This window comes from Magnolia sinica, chromosome 18 (assembly GCF_029962835.1).
Source record: "Magnolia sinica isolate HGM2019 chromosome 18, MsV1, whole genome shotgun sequence".
NCBI classification, from domain to species: Eukaryota; Viridiplantae; Streptophyta; class Magnoliopsida; order Magnoliales; family Magnoliaceae; genus Magnolia; species Magnolia sinica.
In genome coordinates this window covers 35,175,268-35,195,143 of record NC_080590.1, presented here as the reverse complement: position 1 = coordinate 35,195,143, position 19,876 = coordinate 35,175,268, and the positions used below count along the sequence as shown (strand labels likewise).

Genomic DNA, 19,876 nt, shown 5'->3' with positions numbered 1-19,876 from the left:
ATTGGGATCACTGGGGAATCGTGATTTTATGGGATTAGAGACGGTTCGAATATCAGACAATCTCTTAATGTGGGGCCCTAGCGGCGGTAGCACACGCTGGTTCCTGTAAGTCGCGACGGAGGCAAAACAAACTCCATTTCTCATATCCTTGGCGCGGGTTTTGTAGGGGGAGACAGGATAACATGGCACAGCCCCTATCCCTCACAGCAGCAACAAAAACCCTAACTACTCTCTGCCACGCCCCAGACCCTTATTCTCATGCGAATGCAAAACCCCATGGCTTCTTCTCTTCGAAGCCTCTTCACTCTCTCCAATCTCTATCTTCATCTTCCTTGCCTCTCCCCAAGAAGTTATTCCTAGGGTTTCCGCTCCAATGCTCCTACAGCGGAGCTTCACTGTCGTCGTCAGCGTCGCCTTTCGATTACGAGCACGAGAGGGTGGTGTACCCTAGGCCTTCGGAGATCCCATGGAGTAAGGAGCTCTGCAACTCGGTGCAGCTCATCGGGATTGTCGGCACCCCCATCCAGATCAAACACCTCAGCAGCGGAAAGGTCCTTGCCTGGTCCCGCCTTGCCGTGAAGAAATCCGCCACCGACACTGTCTGGTGAGTGGGGCCCACCGCCAACCCTCCTTCGGATGCCTGTGGCTTTTTAAGTTGTGACTTTCAGGTGTAAGTCGTTTACATGTATCCTGTTTGGATGTGTCTGGGTAACCTGTGAAGTGGTTACAGTTAAGAACGTGTGTATTCACACCAAACAGAGCCTGGAGTTAGGAATTGCTTCACAAAAGTGGGCCTACAGATTCAAAATACCTGTAATGTGGAGCAGGTACTTACTATAAGCAACAAGCAAACTAATAATAATAACAATCAGTCCAAACATAAACTTTAATAACAATGGTCCAAAACAAGCCATAAATACATCCATAAAAGTAGTTATTGGGGAATCATCTTCTCCATCCATGTATCTTTAGGCTAGGGTCAACTTTAAGAAACACTGCCACTAAATGCAGCCTCCCACTGGAATGTACACTTAATCAATTAGGCCCATGGGTGAGACATTAATAATATCCAATAGTCCTATTTAAAAAACATGTGCAACTTGATTAATCAATCCATAGATTTGTTTAGGACCCTAAGAGGGCATCATTTGACCAATTAGATCTCTCATCCCATGCACGTCATCATGGGCCCCAAATCTTGGTGTGTGTGTGTATCAACCATTGCACATTACCTGAGTATCCAAAAGAGTTGAAACTTTGATACACCGGCAGAGTGTGATGATGATATGCAGGCGCGTATTAATTACTTAGATATTGCACACGTGGCATACATGCAGCCAGATTAAACCGTCCTAATTATGGTAACTGATGTAGATATCATGAAATGAAAATGAATCTTATTTGATTATCTCACTGTCGGATTCATGGACATTTATTGGACAGTTAAAAGTGAAGAAATCCAACGTTCTTATTTCTACAAACAAGGGTCCTTGAAACAAAGGGCTAGGATTGTTTAATCTTGGCCCTGTGATTTGGCGACAATGGGCTGCACAATCTTGTTGGTTTTACTTGTCTTAATAAACATCACATGCAATTTCTGAGTGCTTGCATATCAATTGTCATCTGCAGCCTGAGTATCATATACCCTATAAAGGGTTATACGCACCATATGCGTGAGACCGTAAGATCCAAGGCTCCATGGGGTCCACCGTGATGTTTGCTTGAAAGTCATTCCATCCATCAGTTTCGCCAGCTCATGTTAGGAGGAGACACCAAAAATGAGGCAGATCCAAGACCCGAGTGGGCCTTACCATTCTAAACAGTGGGGAGTAAACGCCGACCATTGAAACCTTCCTGTAGCCCACAGCCATTTTATTTCTAATCAAAACCGTCTGTAAGGTGATTCTCACCAGGATGAATGGAAAACACAAATATCAGCCCCACTAAAAACTTTTGTGGGCCCCAATAGGGTTTTGATGGTGGGCATTCAATCTCCACTGTTTCTTTTGGTGTGACCCACTTGAGTCTTGGATCAACCTCATTTGTTGGGTTAACATCCTAAATGATCTTGCAGGACCGATAGATAGAGTGGATGTCTGACACATTATCGTGGGCCCCCACACCTCTTTGGTCACCTTTGCAAATTCAAAAAGTCCGACCATTGGCAGGTAAGTCAGTTACTTGTTAGTGAAAACACAGCTCCTCCCTGTGTTTTCAAATGTAATTTTCAGCTGTGATTTACAGGTTGTAACTCACAGGTGTAATTCACATGCAAACACGACATGTGAGTTACAGGGAAGTCACTTACAACTAATGTAAGTTGCAGGCATCCAAATGACCCCTTGCATTCCTCGTTAGCTTCAGAAATGAATCTCTCCATATTTAAGAAATAAAAAATAAAAAATTGATGTCTGCCGCATCCAGTGGAGGGCCCAAAAATGGCTGGTGGATCTTGTTGTGGATTCACAGTGCTGAAAAAGATACTACCTATTGATGGCCTGCAAATTGGTTAGTTAGAGATAAATGTAGCCAACTGTCCGTACACAACAAAAGAATAGTGAGCCACTTGACTGCTGGTATTGCTTGTTGGAGGAGATTTTGGCCCAAGGACTATCCAAGCTGGGGCCTACCAGATGAATGGTCTGGATCACCGAAAGTTTGGATCCACTAGCTCCTTGGTGGCCCAAATGAAGAAAACTGGGAATTCAACCAGGAATCATATAGTGAGTAATTATAGATCCTAAGGCTCATGATCCCATAACTTTGTCCCTTGGTTCTGCAATCCAAGTAGTTGATTAGATGGACCCCACTATAAATGGGGGATACCTCAAAGTCTCCCTGATTGTGAATCCTAATCTTTGTTTAGTGGCCTTCAAGAGATGGATAAGGAACACACGCACAACACAACATTGTGCTACATTACATGGAGAATAGAGTCCACTGATCAATGGCTAGCTGCTTCTGGTCTGGGAGATTTTTGGCGCATTCCCCATCCTTCCTCATCCACGATGGGGCTAATAAGATCAATTGTCTGTATCATCAAACCATGGGCCCAACATGTATAGATCCTGCTCAGAAAACTCTACTTCTGCTAGGTCTCAAGGCCCTATCTATTTGAACTCTATTAAGTTGAAAAGTTTTGGGACTTTTTGGCCCTTGAATGTGAAGTATATTCTGGTACAAAAGAACCACTGACAATGGCCAGCATTATCGCCATATCAGCCATTGTAATTGTCATTATGCAAGATAGCACGCGGTATAACTGGGGGGGGGGGGGGGGGGGGGGGGGGGAGGAAAATCTAGCTCCGAGCTAAGTATTTCTCCCTTTCACCTTCATGTTATCACAAAAAAGTCAGATAAAATTCTGATGTGGCTGTAACCAATTCTACATCAGCATGGTTTTATATCACAGTATATTGTCCATGAATGCACCAAATAACCCCTTTTTATTGGTTGTTCCATCCTGATTAGCAAAACTATCAGTTACCATACAAAAATAAGTTCAAGAATTGCTGTTATTTCATTTGATTGCCATACTAAAACAAGACGTGGGGATGCTCTGCAGGATCAATTTAACATTTTGGGATGAATTGGCACATGTTGCTTTTCAGCATGTGGAGAAGGGTCAGCAAATATATGTCTCTGGCAGACTTGTGTCAGACACTATTGAAGGGGATGATGAGAAGCGCCAGACCTACTACAAGGTTCCGTTGTTGCCAAGACTTCAAAGTCTGTATTGTGTGAATATCATGTTTTGAAAATGGGCAAGGGGTTGGCAGGTGTTTGAAAAGAAAAAAGATTCAATGTCTGAAATGTCCATTATTTTGATTGTTTTAACATTTTATTAGTTGATATTGTTTTCTCTCTTTCTTTCTTTCTTTCTTTCTTTCTTTTCTTCTTCTTCTTCTTCTTCTTCTTCTTTTTTTTTCTTTTTTTTTTTTTTTTTTTGGTTATAACTTTTTTGAAGGATAAGATAATTGTAACTTGTTCTTTGTTATAACCTTTTTTATCTTTCAAAAAGATGTATTTTTTAAAGGAAAAAAGTGTCAGCCCATTCTTGTGCTACATAATTTAATACTTTGGGGTCATTACAGTTATTATCGATGTTTTAGTCGTTGGTTGATATTGTGCTGCTTGTCAATCATCCCTATTCATTTCATCTCAAAGGGATTCTGAATATCTTAACATTCATTTCAGGTAGTTGTTCAGCAACTGAATTTTGTGGAAAGGACTTACTCACCAGTGTCCTTATATGAGCCAGAGACAAATTCTGTGACATCAGGCAACTCTTGTTTTTTATTGTGAACTTAGTATGATTTGAACGGGGATATAATTTCCCACATTTTGTTCATGGTAGTTAGTTCTTCTGTTGTGGCATTGCAGGTGTGAAGGCTGGAAATTTTTCTCGAAATCACGTAGGTTCAACGGAAGAACTGTGGCAAGCCTTCTTTGCTAATCCAGTTGACTGGTGGGATAATAGAAAGAACAAGGTAGTTTATTCTCCTTGTAAAATTAACTAGTGTTTTTTTTTTTTTTTTTGTACAAATAACACTCCGAATTGTTTTTCGGGACAGAAAAGAACATTAAAACAGAATTTTCTCACTTAGAAACTAGAAAACATCACCAATAGAACATCCACTCTATCTACAAGGATCATACAAATATTTATCTCTTATCAATGATAAGGAGAGAGTCCTCAGCTGCCCCACCTGTTGCATCCATGGTTCTGAATATTGATATCGGGAAGCGCATCGGCCCAGCCAAAAAACAATATGATATGGGCATCGCGTATCAATATCAGTCTGTATCGGTTCATACCGGCCTATGTCGGTCAAAATAAAATTTTAAGCCAAAGAATTACGGAAAATATCAAGATAAAAAGAGAATAATAAAATATTCGAGACTCTCTCTCTCTCTCTCTCTCTCTATATATATATATATATATATATATATATTGTATTTTGCACATGCAGTGATGGTGTATCGGACCATTCTTTGATAAGAGCGTTGTTTGTCAATTTGATTTGTTGAAAGTCAACTAAATGGACCCTAATTGAACACAAATCCAGAATGATTTGGTGAATTAGGGCTTATTACTTCTTTTCTTTTTTTTTTTTTTTTGAGAAGTAGGCCTATTACATTGAAATACAAAAAAGGAAGATAAAAGGTGGAAGGGGGCCCCTTCTGGCATTTTCTCGGTCAAATCTTTTCACAAGATGATTACTACTAGTGAGACCCCAAGGGGGCAAGAGTTTTTTCATGCTTTCTGGTTATACGGAGTGCCTCCCAAAGTTGATTCTTTTCTTTGGTTAGTGGGATGAAATCGGGTATTAACCATAAATAATCTATAAAAACGAGCCATGATTCTTCCAAACATCTGCCTCTTATGTATGGAGAATGGGGAGTTAGTTGATCATCTCTTTCTCCATTGCCCATTTGTGCGTCACATCTAGTCCTCCTTCCTAGCTTCCTTCGAAGTGGCTTGGGTGATGCCTCACTCGGTGGAGGACATGTTTCGGGCATGGCATGATGGCCCCCTTCCTAAGAAATTGTTGCCAGTGTAGAGGCTTATATTGCCAACAATTTTCTGGAATGCTTGACAGGAACGTAATCGTCATTGTTTTCTCAACCAGAAAAAATCATGGGATCATGTTGTATGGAATTCCAAAAGGGAGATTTTAGAATGGGTGTATGGGTTTCAACATGTAAATGTCGAAGAAGTGATAGGTTTGTTTGGATTGTAAAGGGTCGGTATTCATATATAGAGGGCCGCTGTCTAAGGCTTTATTTTTTTGCAGGTTTAGATTGTTTTCCGCCAGCCTTCAATAAATTAAGATGCATTTAATCTTCCAAAAAAAAAAGAAAAAAAGCGCAAGTTTACCCTTCTTTCCAACATTTTCGATAATGGTCCACTTCACATAGATTTGTCAAATGTCATTCAAATCATTTGTTTTGATCCCAAAGTAAGTCTAGGTCTTGCCTAAAATCGGTTTTTAAGCTTACTCCATGGTTCAAATGAAAGAAGAAGAAGAAAAAAGAAGAAGAAAAAGGCGAGATATGAGTGGAATTTTGATATATATATATTTTTTTTCAAATATGGGCTTTAATGGGCTTATTGACCGTATCGGTGCCGATACAGGCTAATACGAGTCAATTTTTTCGCATCGAGCCGATATGGCCTCATATCACGTATCTTCTCATGTCGATACAGATACACTATGGCCGTATCAGCTGATACGACACCAATATTCAGAACTATGGTGGCATCTAATAAGCTTCAGGATTTTATTTTATTTTTTAAAGGATGATAAACTTTATTAAGGCTAGAAGCGGAAAAAAAACAAAAAAATACACAAAAAGGAAAGAAAAAGAAAGCAAAAACTAGTCCAAAGACCTAGAAAACTTAAAAGATGGGAAAAACAAAACAAAAAGATCCACACAACTGGCAACAAACCCACACCCACAACTAGGGAACCTACTCTATGAGATCAAGTGGACCCGACTAAGGACCCCATTGGCAGAGCCCCTAACACTCTAGAATCAACGACTATTTCTCTCATTCCAAAGAGACCAAAGGACAGATAGTAGTGATGCATTCCATCTAGATTTTCCCAACCTATTGCTACCTTTAGCATGCCACGAACGGAATAACCCCTCAATCGAGCCCGACATCACCCATATCACACTGGAACATCTACGAGCCTAATAAACTCTCCTTGAGGCTGGCCTTTTGGGATGAACTATCTAAAGTTGGGTCTATTTGGCAGCTACCCTAGTTTATTGGTGAGATTTCGACCTAGTCAAGTTTGTGCACGAGAAATACAAAGGGGCAAATCTCTAGTAATATGAGGGGTTTTTCCACCTAGGTTCAACGTTAGGAGTTGGTTGATCTGCCTTTGGGTGGGGTAGTCAGGTATACTTGGTCTAATGGTCAATCCAACCTGGCCATGTCTAAGCTTGATTGGTTCCTTGTGTCACAATTGTGGATATCTTCGTTCCCCTCCATTTGGTAACAAGGTTTTCCAAAATCCACGTCTAGCCATTTCCTCATTATGTTGGAAGTGATTGAGGACTCCTGGGGGCCAAAGCCTTTTTGGTTCGAATTGGCCTGGTTGCAAGTGGATGGGTTCGTCGGAATTGAGCTTGGAGTGGTGGAACTCTATGACTGCCCGGGGCTCAACAACATTTAGACTTTGTCACAAACTCAACAGGTATGAAGAACCAACTGAAGATATGGAGAAAACGAGTCTATGATTCGAGAGCACTAGACACGGATAGTTTGCTCTCGACTATTCAACTCTTAGATGCTAAAGAGGAAAAAGGCCACTTGACTAATGTTGAGGCAACAAAGAGGAAAAATCTTTGTTCATATTACAGTAAAAGACTGCATGAGGAAGAGACTAGGTGGAGGCAGAGGTTGAGATCCCTCTAGTTAAAAGAAGGGGATTGAAGCACAAAGTCTTTTCATAGCATTGCCAATGCTCGGGCTAGGTGCAATAGAATCTCGTCTCTTTGGGTTGATGGCAAGTGGGTAGAGAAAAAGGATTAGATTTTTGCAGCAACAATTAAGTTCTTCTCGAGCTTCTAAGGATGATGAGATTCAATCCACCCTGGACGATTTAGAATTTTCTTAGATTGAGCTAGAAGAAGTTAGCAATATCGAGCAATTGGTGTCGGAAAAGGAGGTTAAAGACATTTTTTTACTTGGGTTACGATAAAGCCCCAAGTCCCGATGGATTCCCAATTGCATTTTTTCAAGTATTTTAGGAGACAGTCAAGGGGGGATGTGATGGCTTTCATGTATGAATTTCTTGAGTTAGGTGAATTACCGAACGAAATGGGCAGCTTTTTTATTATCCTTATCCCTAAATTGAGGGGCCTTCTTCACTCGAAGACTTTCATCTAATCAACCTTATTAATGAGCCATACAAAATTGTTGCTAAACCAAAGTTTTAGGTTGGTCCTCTCCAAGGTGATTTCCCCTTTAGCAAATGGCTTTTGTTGCCAATAGGCAAAATATTTATTGCTCTCTTTTGGCCCAAGAATGTATTAACTCTTTCTGAAGGGCTGGTTTGAGAGGCATAATTTGTAAGCTTGACCTTAAAAAAGCCTACAACCATGTCTACTGGGATTTTTTAGACTAAATGTTGGCCAGGTTAGGTTTTGGGAATAGGCTTTCATTTAGGGGATGGTAAGAGGATTAGATTTTGGGATGATTGGTGGGTGGGAGATGTGAGGTTGGGTGAGAGGTTTCCATCTTTAGCAAGGCTAGCTAGGTAAGAGGGGGAGGTGGTGAGTAATTGTTATTCAATAAGAGAGGAGGAGGTCACATGGATGTGTATTTTTAGAAGGTATCTTTTGGATGAGGAACTTGAAGAGTTGGTTCTATTGCTTGAGATGTTATCAAAGTTTTCTCCACTTATATCAGAAGTGGATTTCTTGAGATGGTTCAAGTCCAAAACATGATCTTTCTCAATTAGATCATTCTGTCGGTTTTTGAGTGTCAGATGAAAATTCTGAGATGGCGACAATGGCTTTCCTCTGGCATTACGATACTCCTTTGAAGGTGGTGGCTTTGGTTGGCTAGTAGGAAGGAACAAAGTGCTAATGATAGACAATCTTTGTAAGGGAACATGTATCTCCCAAATGTTTGCTTGATGTGCTTCAAAGATGCGGAATCTGCAGATCACTTATCATTCATTGTGTATTTGCTAGGGAGGTGTAGGGTCTTCTTCTCCATTTTTATTTTTTTTGGGTTCTATGGGTGTTCCTGAAGACGATTGAGGAATTTCTCATTGCTTGGTATGACGGGGGTTTTTTGTATATTTGTATATTTGCATGCTTTGGCTTTGGCCTTTTTATAATATATATCATCATTGTTCAAAAAAAAATAAAATGAGAGTTAGGTTTTGGGGTTAGGTGGCGTGGATGGATATGTGCTTGTGTGTCTTTTGTCCATCTGTCTATCCTTTTAAATGGGTCCCCTTTTGGTTATTTCCAAGTGTCCAGGGTCTCCATCAAGGGGACTCCCTCTCCGCGTTCCTAATCATTATTGTTTCTGAGGCTCTTAGCCGTTCATTAGGGGGCAATCTGTGGGTTTATTTAGGGCTTCCAAGTCTCTAATGGTGCTTCTCGAATTTCTCATCTTCAATTTGTAGATGACACTTTGGTCTTTTGCGAAGCAGAGGAAGACATGATTGTTAACCTTTGTAAGATTTTCCAATGCTTTGAATTAGTTTTTGGGTTGAAAGTTAATCTGGCCAAAATTGAGCTTTTGCGGGTCAATTTGGAGGGTAGGGAAGTTGCTTGTCTCACAAGGTTGATGGGTTGTAAGGCTGGTTTGTTTCCTACAACTTACGTTGGTCTCCCTCTCTATCTTGGTAAACCAACTGCCTACCTTTGGGACATAGTCATCCATCGAGAGGATGCAGCGTAAGCTGGCTCCTTGGAAGGGGGAACTACTTTCTTTGGGGGCAGAATTACCTTGATTAAGTCTGCCCTTTCTAACCTACCCGTCTATTTTATGTCTATCTTTTGGTGCCATAAGTTCGTTCTTCAAAGGATTGATAAGCTGCATTGCAATTTTCTTTGGCAAGGGGAAAATCAGCAAAACAATTTCCACCTTCTTAGGTGGGACGAGGTGAGGGGTGCTGGTATAAATAATTTGGAGGATGTTTACTCAGTGCTTTTGGGCAAATGGGCTTGGCAGTTCGTGGTGGAGGACAACCTTTTGAGAAAGGTTATTGTGGAGAAATATGGTATCTCTAGGTTGAGTAGATGGACCAAGGAATCATCATTGTATAGGGCTTCGTTTGGGTAGCAGTCTATCTCCAGTATGGCTCTCAAGGTCCTTCCTGAGATTGGCTTTTCAGTAGGTTGTGGAGACAAAGTGAAGTTTTGGGATGATGCCTGGCTGGGGGGTTCCACCCTTAGATCTTGGTTTCCCATTAGTGCTGGTCTTTGCTCGAACCAAGCTTTATTGGTTGTAGAATGCTATTCCTCCCTTGGAAATGGTGGTTCATGGGCTTTCCCTTGTAGTGGGAACTTACTGGATCTTGAAATTGATGAGTTGGCCAGGTTGCTAGCTCTCTTGGATGGAGTTCAACTAGCTCCAAATTTGTCGGACACCTCATTCCGGATTAAAGACAAATCAGGTATCTTCATGGTTAAATCTTTCCTCAAGGTCATTCATGGGTCCAAATTTGAAGTGCACTGCTCCTTTACAGGCCCAATATGGTTATATCAGGCTCGACCAAAAGTGACGGCCTTTGCATGCTTAGCTGGCAGAAACAAAATTCTTACCATGGATAACCACCTCAAGTGTGGATGATCTTGCCTAATGTCTGTATTCTATGCAAGAAGAGCAAAGAATCAATGGATCACCTTTTTATCCACTGTTTGTTTGTGTCGGGGGTGTGGGATAACATCCTCTCGGCTTTTAAAGTTAGTTGGGCCATGCCGTCCTCTATATGGGATCTCTTTCTTTCTTGACATGGGGGCAGCCCTTCTCCTGCAGACAAATGGAAGTGGTGAATTGGTTTGCTGGTTGTTTTTTGTATATCATGGGAAAGGAATGAAAGGTGCTTTAGGGATAATAGCCATTCCTCGGTTTATATTGTAAATAACGTGTTTTCTCTATTGAGGGAATGGGATCCCTGACTTGAGGTCAGGTTGTTGTGTCTTTAGCTTTTCTATTTGTGAAAAGGAGAGAGGAATCAAGAGAGAAAAGTATCGGATCAACGATGCTCGATGCTCCCGTACCATGTAGAATTGTAGGGAGAAATTTGGAGAAGAGAAGAAGAGAGATGGGAGAAAAGGAACGGAGATGGAGAGAGCAACTAAAGAGCTCTCATGCCCCCACCCCTTGTTTTTTTTTTTAAAAAAAAAAAAATTATATAAAAAAAAAAAAGAAAAAAGAAGAAGAAGAGGAAACAACAATTTATTCAAGAGAACTGCAAAGCAGAAAAGAACACGAAGCTAAGGAAAGGAAAAGGACAGATTAATTGCAACGTTAGTCGCTTCCTCATGAGGAACCCAACCCAACAATAAATCAGTGATCTTCCATATCAGGGCGTTCACGGAAGAGCATCTATCCCTTAAGCATCAGTCATTCCTTTCTTTCCAGATGATCCAAAAAACTACCATAATGAGCAACCACTAGGTTATTTTCCCACCTTTTGACCCATCACCACCATGCAAGCCCATAGGAGAGCATCCACCGACTCCAGCATCACCATTGCCAAGTGCATAATAGAGAAGAACTCCCAAATTGTCCGAGCAATGGGACAATGAATAAACAAATGACAAATAGACTCTGCGTCCTTCATGCACATCAAACATATGTTGGGCAGAATTAGGGATCTATGCTGCAAATTATCAATCATCAAGATTCTTCTTCTCCCCACTAGCCAAACAAAAACCGCCATTCTAGGAGGGGCCCCATAAAACCAGTGGTGAATGGGATGATGCAGCCCTCTGGAGGGATTTGTGGAGCTTATCTCAGTGGACTGAGAATCTCCCAGAGGTATGGGGCTCTCCAAGTCTAGCTATCAGCTTCCGATGACGGGACCAAGAGCTTCAGCAATTCCAAAAGAGTGATAAAATCAGATGTCTCAGCATCATTCATGTTCCTTTGACAAAGGGGGCTCCACACAATCATGTTACCCACAATCGAGTAACAGCTGGCCACTGAGATATGCCAGTCCGAGGCAAGAAGAGCCAATCTAGGAAAGCCTCCTGAAGAGCCACATCTCCACACCCAACATGCTCCTAGACCCGTTCTTTTTTTTATATTAGGGCTAACAATAATAATGTTAACTTACAAAATTGCCCCTCTTAATCCCTTATAAAACTAAGGTCCATGGGCCTAAAACTTGATCCAAAACATATGGAACCCAAGCATAAGAAGTAGACCTCCCAAAGGGGACCACTCATCACATGTGGCACATGTGGATCCCACATGTGGTCCACACATGCTCAAGATAAGGACAAATAACAGCATCTAAGGATTTTGTAACTGTCTTCTTCTCCTTTAGTCCCCACTCCTATCATGTTGGCCACATTGTCCAGGTTTTTCGTCAACCGTGGTGAATCCTCAAGGATTACCAACTTCCCACAAAATCAGAGACTACCTCAACAACTGAAACCAACACTGATTCAACTTTTACATCATAAACCCACGTAGGGCACACCTCCTGCCTGCTCTCAGTCCTTGGGACAAGATGCCTTCAACAATCCTGTTTCAGAACAGACATCACCACAAACGCTTGTTTCTTTTAATGCTTCACCTGAGAGGAATTCCTCTATCATAGGATCAACAGTCGCATCTCCTTGCTCTTTCTATCTAGACTCTTCTCCAGACCATCTTCCGTTGAGATGATTCACTGGTTGCAGCATCCGGTGACGTTTGCTCTTGTAGCATTCTGAATCTGGAGCAATCTTGGCAATTAATGAGCTCATCTCTAGAATCATGCTTAGATCAGTCCCCTTGACATTGGAGATGGAATTTACCTTGAAGAGCTCACTCATTTCCACAGAGTGGACAAAGAATCTGGCAATAGTTGATGCAGACCAGCCGTACCTGTTAATTCCTCGAAACCGGAAAAGTAGATAGAGGCAGAGATGCAAAACGACCTGTAGGAATACCATACCAATTTCAGGGGTATTAGGATCCTTGCCCATTTGAGTTAAAAACATTTGAACAGTAGTAATTTTATTAGAGAGAAAGCCAAGCCTTAAAGAATTACAAAAGAATGTAAGGAGTCCACAGAGAAGCCAAATTACAGATTCATCCAACTATCAGGAAAACTATCAATCACCCATTCCATTACATGAAATTTTGCCCTAGAAAAGACCTCTGAATCTTTCCCCTGCTAATTTCTAAAACATCTATTATTCCTCCCTAACCATAAAAACCATAATCTGGCTATTAAACAAAGGCTCCTAACTTTCTTTCCAATTTTTCCGATGCTGTCATGATGCTATGCGAAGAAGAATTGATCAATAGACCTTGGTAAAACCCATGCTATACTGAACAAGTTGAAAAAGCCATTCCAAACCCTTCAAGCAAGAGGACAATGAATGAAAAAATGGTTCACCGATTCCTCATCTTGATAGCACAATAAACAAATATTTGGGGGAATCATCTTTCTCTTATGAAGATTATTAACCGCGAGCACCTTGTTCCTTCCCACTAACCATGTGAAGGCAATCACCTTTGGAGGAGCACCATACCTACATATAAAAGATGTCTGAGTGCCCCCATCATTACTATTGCTGCCACAAATCATGTTATGGAAAGTCTTTAACTGAAAATAGGCCGGCATTGTTAGATAACCACAGCATTGAATCCCTTTCTGATACCACAGGATGCACCTTGGATAGCAATTCCAATAGAGAAGCCAGCTTCTCAATCTCATCCTCTTGTAAATTCTTTCTACACGGTGGAGACCACAGCTTGCTCACCCTGAAAGCTATAACAATCTGCAACGAATATATTTCATCAAAAAATGGGTGACATGAACTAACCATATGCAAAGTAGCAGACACCTTTGCAACTATCCCAGCCCCAGGTCCCATATTTCGTCTTATCATGGTGGACATCCTTGAAGAAGACCGCCTGAGGTGGAGACAGCAGTCCCGCAAAAAAGTAGCGGATTTGGAAACAAGTGAAATCTGTCTGCTTCATTTCTCCTTCTCCTATGTTACCCAGCCCCTTGCTTGCATCCACCTCAACTTCAACATGGCAATAGAATAACCTCAAACTCCTGTTATCTTTGCCACGTGTAAATCCTTCAGTACTGTGGTTTCTGTTGGTGATACGAAGCTTGCACCGTCTTGGTTCTGTCTTGCACAAAGACCAATGTTGATTACCTTGAGACCGTCATCTACCTCCTTGAGATCCCCTATTCAAGAAATGATGAAGTGAATCCACCACTTCAATCCCACTAAGGGGTTTAATATAAACAAACATGGGAAATGACAAACCCCCACATCCAGTTCTATTGCCTGACCGATCATGGCATCCACATTCAAGAAAATCTTCGAACTCGCAAAAACCAGATATCATCTCTGATACTGCCTTGTCGATTTCTAGTACTTCACCATAACAGGAGGCAGTCACAATAATCACTGAATCTATCCATGCATGAATCAGAATCTGGCGAATCCATAGACCACTGTTGGCGAGCACATCCAAAGGGCACCAAATATCAACTTTGGATATCGATAAAGCTTGAAGCGTGATAGCATCTTTGAGAAAAGCCTTTTGCCTGTAGTGAAAAGCGATCAGGAGTTATGCAAGCAATTGAAACCTTCTCCTTACCAAAGGAAGATGTCCTTAGTGTGTCATTGAGCTGATAAATCACTATGTCTTGCCATCGTGACCATACTGTATTGAAATTCCTTGGTCCACCTCTCCGCTATGGAGTTATGAACCTTCACCCATAGCAGCCTAGAGTTTGACTGCCCTGAATTACTGGAGGTGCTTATGATATCATTGAACGATCTGTTACTCTATAGCCTTATTCCCTTACCATTCCCAGAAATCACAGTATGTGAGTTAATCTGAATATTGTTTACTCCGGGGTTCATCTCTCAACTCACTCACATAGTCACATTAATAACTCCCATAATCTCCCATTCATCACTTGTATTGCCTCGCAAGCTTCATCCAGGTACCAGAATCTTACAAATGCAAATCTTTTGCTCCTGATGGTGATTGTCCTTCGCAATGAAAACTTGCTATTGCCCCAACTGGCCAAAGACCTCCCCTCAAATCAGAAGAGAGATGGAAGATGTTTCTCACAAAGCAGTCTCTCCCGCTAGCCCTGTATGTGGGTCTTTTTATCCATCAGCTTGATGGATGTTGTTTCTTCCCTTCTTTTGTAATAGATTTTTGTTGCCCATCAACAGCACTCTACACACACAATCCCTTTTGGGTGTACTGCTCACATTATCTGGACTGATCTGGCCTCATGATATCCTATTTTCTGTGTCCCTGCATGTTGAGATGGATGAGTGGTAAGACAAGGACAGAATTAGGCGATGTGTGCATTTGAGGTAAATCTGTACCACAATGAGGAAAAGTAGACAAAGTTGGTTTGGTCATGTGCAATGGAGACCAAAAACCGTGCCAGTTGGGCATGAGTTGTACAAGTTGAAGGCTCTAAAAGTGCCAGGGGAAGGCCCAAAAGGACGTGGTTGGAGGTAGTAAGAAAAGATTTAATGATCTTTGGTCTAAGTGTTGGCCCATTAGCCCTTGATAGAGTGGAATGGCAGAATAAGGTTTCATGTAGCCGACTCCAATTAGTTGGCATAATGTTTAGATGATGATGATGATTTTCTGTGCCCCTGCAAGGCAAAAAAAAACACCTGTGATTTATGCCATGCCCTTGCAGTGATATAATGTACCATTTGGATTTGCTCTCTCACTATTTCAACAGCTGAAGAAAATTACCTCAGTGATTTCCCTGTAATCAGTGCAATTACAGCATATGTAAGCTAGATGTGGACACATATTGCTATTGTTGTGGACACCAGTGTTAGACGTGGATCTCGGAAAACCCAACAAGCTGACACATTTTTGCACATGTATGGAAAAGTATATCGTTATAAAATTATAGACACAAGCTGCGTAAAAATTGTATCTACATAACTAGAAATGCATTTGATGAAGTATAACATTAGTGCATAAATAATGCTGAAATGATACAGTAAAGGATAAATTGAGTCCTCAATGGCCATGTTGGCATGTCTGACATGCGTCTCATGTATTGCAGTTTTAATGGGGCATCTTTTACATAGATGACAGCTAACTAGAGTGCCCCTTTGGTTCTTATTTGTCTATCCATTGCTGATTTTTCACTTGGTATTAGAAGAAGTGATGCATGTTCTTATTTATTTATGAAAAGGTAGATATGTTTTCTTGTTTGATGTTCAAGGTTGCTCTGAAATTTGCAGCGGAACCCGAAGTATCCAGATTTCAAGCACAAGCATACTGGGGAGGCTTTATGGATTGAAGGAAAATACAATCCACATTGGGTGAAGTCTCAACTGGCAATACTGGACTCAAGGATGGAATCTCTCCATGCTAATGAAGCAAGCAAGTCTGTGGCTTTCATGTCTAGTGATGATTTTGCGCCTTTCTAATTGTTGCCTCTGCCGTGTAACGTGCTAAATGTTCATGTCATACGATATCTTTCCTGGTCGACCAGGTTCTTTTTGAGAGGTCATGGCTCTGGTTTTTGTTGTCAGAGCCTTATGGGTGGTGTTGTTTGTACAGTCTGGATTCTAAATTTGCATTGGTCCAAGAGCCTAAAGTTGCTGATCCTTTTTTTTCCTTTTTCTTTTTTGTTCTAGAAAATTTAATGTTTTGAACAAGTTATGCAGGTGTTATAATCCATAGGTTATCTTTTGGATGATAAATTATAGAATGCCTTATATGTACTTAAAATGATGGAAGCGAAAAGAAGCACTGGTTTTCTTTTCTTTTCTTTCCCTTTTCATTTTAACGAGCGATAAGATACTTGGGTCATCACTGGAAAGTTGCGAGTTTTCTTAAATCTATTGAAAAGTTTTGCATTGAAAAATCTTGGGTATTTCTTTTTATTTTTCCAAGAAAGTAAGATGAACTGAATTAATGAGATGGCTGTTCTGATCTTTCATGAGACAATTTTACATGTTCTTGGAACCCAAAACACCATGTTTTTTTTTGCAATTTGCTTGATACTAGTACATTTAGTTTTCCCCTTTTGAGTGTTAACAAATGTCAGTCTGTGATTTTTCTTTCTTCATGGGTAGGTCAGTCTCTGGACTTTGGTTTGATAAAGAGTAATTTGGTCATCCCACCCATATTCAATGCACTTTTCAGAAGTTTCAAAGCTACCAATGTTTTCAGAATTTTAAAAGCTGATTTTGCATCATTCCTGGGTTTGTTTTAAATATCTGGTCTGTTTGAGTATCTTCTGGGGTTCTTTCTATGATCCGTTGTAGTCATCGTGGCTGTTCTTTCATTCCTGCTGCTTTATGCAGCAGCAGGAGCAGCTGGGACCCAACCGTTTCACTCATCCTCAAACACCCAACTCTTGTTCTGCTTGAGAAGTACAGAAGTAGGGCACACTTCAAGCAGATTTTGGCTCAAATGATGAGGATTCATCTTGTCACTGAAACATTTCCCATGAGTAGGCTCCTCTTCTCTTCTACTTCACACCTTGAAAGTTTAGACATGGCCATCCTACTCTTCAATCACTATACTCCTCAACCCAATCTCTACATTTACAATATCATGATCTGTGCGTTGTCATTCTCACCTATTGACTCTATTGCTCTCTTCAAATCCATGCTCCAGTCGTGCATCTATCCAGATAAACAGACCCTCCTGTATCTCCTCAAGGCCGCCAAATGCTTATCAGTGGGGCTGCAGATTCATGCCCATGCCATAATTACAGGCTTCTCATCACATGTCTATCTGCAGAATTCCCTCATCAAGATGTATGCAGAAAATGGGCGGATGGATCTTGCTCATCAGGTGTTTCAACAGATGATTGAACAAGATGCTGTCTCGTGGAATATCATGATTTCTGGTCACATCAAGAATGGGGGCAGCTTGCAAGCACTAGAATTTTTCCGCAAGATGGGAGTTTCAGGACTCAAACCAGATGAGTTTACCGCAGTGAGTCTTTTCACAGCTTGTGGACAGCTGGGAGATGCACGCCAAGGAAAGTCAGTTCATGCATGGATTGAAAGGAGGAAATGCATTGCTTTGAATTTGATTGTGGGCAATGCTCTTTTGGATATGTATGTGAAACTTGAGGAGTTAGAGCTAGCTCGGAGGGTTTTTGACAGAGCTGAAGTGAGGGATTGCATTTCATGGAATACTATGATTGCAGGATATGCCAAAGTCGGAGAATTGGAATTTGCCTGCAAGCTTTTTAATGAAATGCCTAGCAGGGATCTGGTTTCTTGGAATTCTCTGATTGCTGGATATGCCCAGAAGGGCGATTGTAGAGCTGTGATGAAATTATTCAGGGACATGCTTGTTGAGAATATTAGACCTGATAAGGTGACAATTGTTGGCTTGGTTTCCACTGCTGCAGAGATGGGAGCTCTTCATCAAGGCAGATGGGTCCATGGCTGGCTGGTTAAAAACCAGATGAAATTGGATGCCTTTTTGGGGTCTGCGCTGATAGATATGTACAGCAAGTGTGGGAGTATCGAAAGAGCATTCATGGTTTTTGAGAGAATTTCTGAAAGAGATGTTATGGTGTGGACAGCCATGATTGCTGGACTTGCATTCCATGGTTATGGAAACAAAGCTTTGGAATTGTTCAGGGAGATGCAGGAAGTTTCGACACCAAATGCAGTGACGCTTCTTGCTATTCTTACTGCTTGTAATCACAGTGGGATGGTGGATCAGGGGCATGCAATCTTTTACAGTATGAAGCAAATTTCTGGTGTCGAACCAGGAATTGAGCACTATGGGTGTTTGGTCGATCTTCTAGGGCGAGCAGGGAGGCTAGCCGAGGCAAGAGATGTGATCGAGAAGATGCCTATGAAACCAAGTAGGACAATCTGGGGGGCAATGTTGAGTGCTTGTAAAGCTCATGGAAATGTCGGGCTCGCAGAGATTGCTTTAAGGGAGTTGCTGAAATTGGAGCCTGAGAAAGAGGGCGGTTATGTTCTGTTGTCTAATGTATATGCTGCCTGTGGGAAGTGGAGCTCTTCTGACAATATCAGAGGAATCATGGAAAGCAGGGGAGTGAAGAAGAGGGCTGGTTGCAGTAGTGTGGTTGTTGATGGAGTTGATCATGAGTTTGTGGCAGCAGACAAGCGCCACTCAAGATGGGTAGAGATCTACTGCATATTGAAAAGTTTAAACAGAGAGATGAGGTCAGGTGCTGATATTTCTTTAAAGTTCCAGCAACAGTTGCTAGATCCATATCTGGGCTGAGGTTTGAAACTTCCTTTCTGATTACTGTGAATGTTGCTAGCACATAGAATTGCAGAGGTAGGGTAGATTTTCTAGCGTGGTAGTTTCGTAGCTTCATAGGTTAAAATAAATACAGATAGATATAACACTAGGTTACTGTGTTGCTATCCATGTATTGGTGGGCCTGCAATATACTGCTCAAAACTGTGATAAAATTTTCTGTGCTTCCAAGAACAGTACTCAGGTGATTTGCCTTTCCTGAACGATGTCATACATATTTTAATTGAGAATGCCAAGCTGCTTCGCTTTCCCTTAAGAAACTACTGTAAATCTTGGCATGTGATAAATGGGATCCTTTCTCTGGAGATATACAACAAATAATAGCATCTTGTCGTTTTTTCTTCTCTCAGAGCATATCATGTTTTTATTACGAAGTTGAAAATCTAGACATTTTCTTGTTCCAAATGGCTTCCTGTCCAATCGATTAGAAAAATGGGTACACTCCGTGATCCACTAAGTTAATTTTGTGTTGCTATACATGTATTGGTGGGCCCACAATATGCTACATTTTACAATATGCTACATTTTACTCGGAAATACTTTGCCTTTCTTGAACAATGTCATGTTTATTTTAATTTAATATGTCAAGCTTCTTTGCTTTTATTAGGAAAGTACTGCAAGTCTTGGCATATGATAAATGGATTCTTCTCCAGAAATGCTGAAGTAACTGGGATCTTTTGGTTGTTCTTATCCCAAAGCATATCATGGTTTTGTTGTGAAATTGAAAATGTTGACATTTTCTCATTCCACATGGCTTTCCATCAAATCAGTTAAAAAACAAAAATCTAGTGTCAAGGATATCTTCCTCTTCTTAAGAATTAAAAGACACAAAAGCATAATGAAAACATGCAATCTGCAAGGAACAAGTTTGCAGCAGTTCTTACTCCA

The 19,876-nt window shown here is 41.0% G+C and overlaps 1 protein-coding gene across 3 annotated transcripts; it reads left to right on the top strand.

The window, feature by feature from the left end:
- Positions 1-19,314, top strand: LOC131234014 (pentatricopeptide repeat-containing protein At3g04750, mitochondrial). 3 transcript variants are annotated; one of them, XM_058230966.1, is made up of 4 exons: positions 3-604; positions 3,566-3,704; positions 4,198-4,490; positions 15,942-19,314. In XM_058230966.1, the coding sequence occupies exon 4, from the start codon at positions 16,979-16,981 to the stop codon at positions 18,947-18,949; it is 1,971 nt and encodes a 656-aa protein (XP_058086949.1). In that variant the 5' UTR covers positions 3-604; positions 3,566-3,704; positions 4,198-4,490; positions 15,942-16,978; the 3' UTR covers positions 18,950-19,314. The 3 variants fall into 3 exon arrangements, with proteins under 3 accessions (XP_058086950.1, XP_058086949.1, XP_058086948.1); XM_058230965.1 differs by having other exon boundaries at positions 7-604; positions 15,961-19,314; XM_058230967.1 differs by lacking the exon at positions 3,566-3,704 and having other exon boundaries at positions 1-604; positions 15,961-19,314.
- Positions 19,315-19,876: the final 562 nt, after the last annotated feature.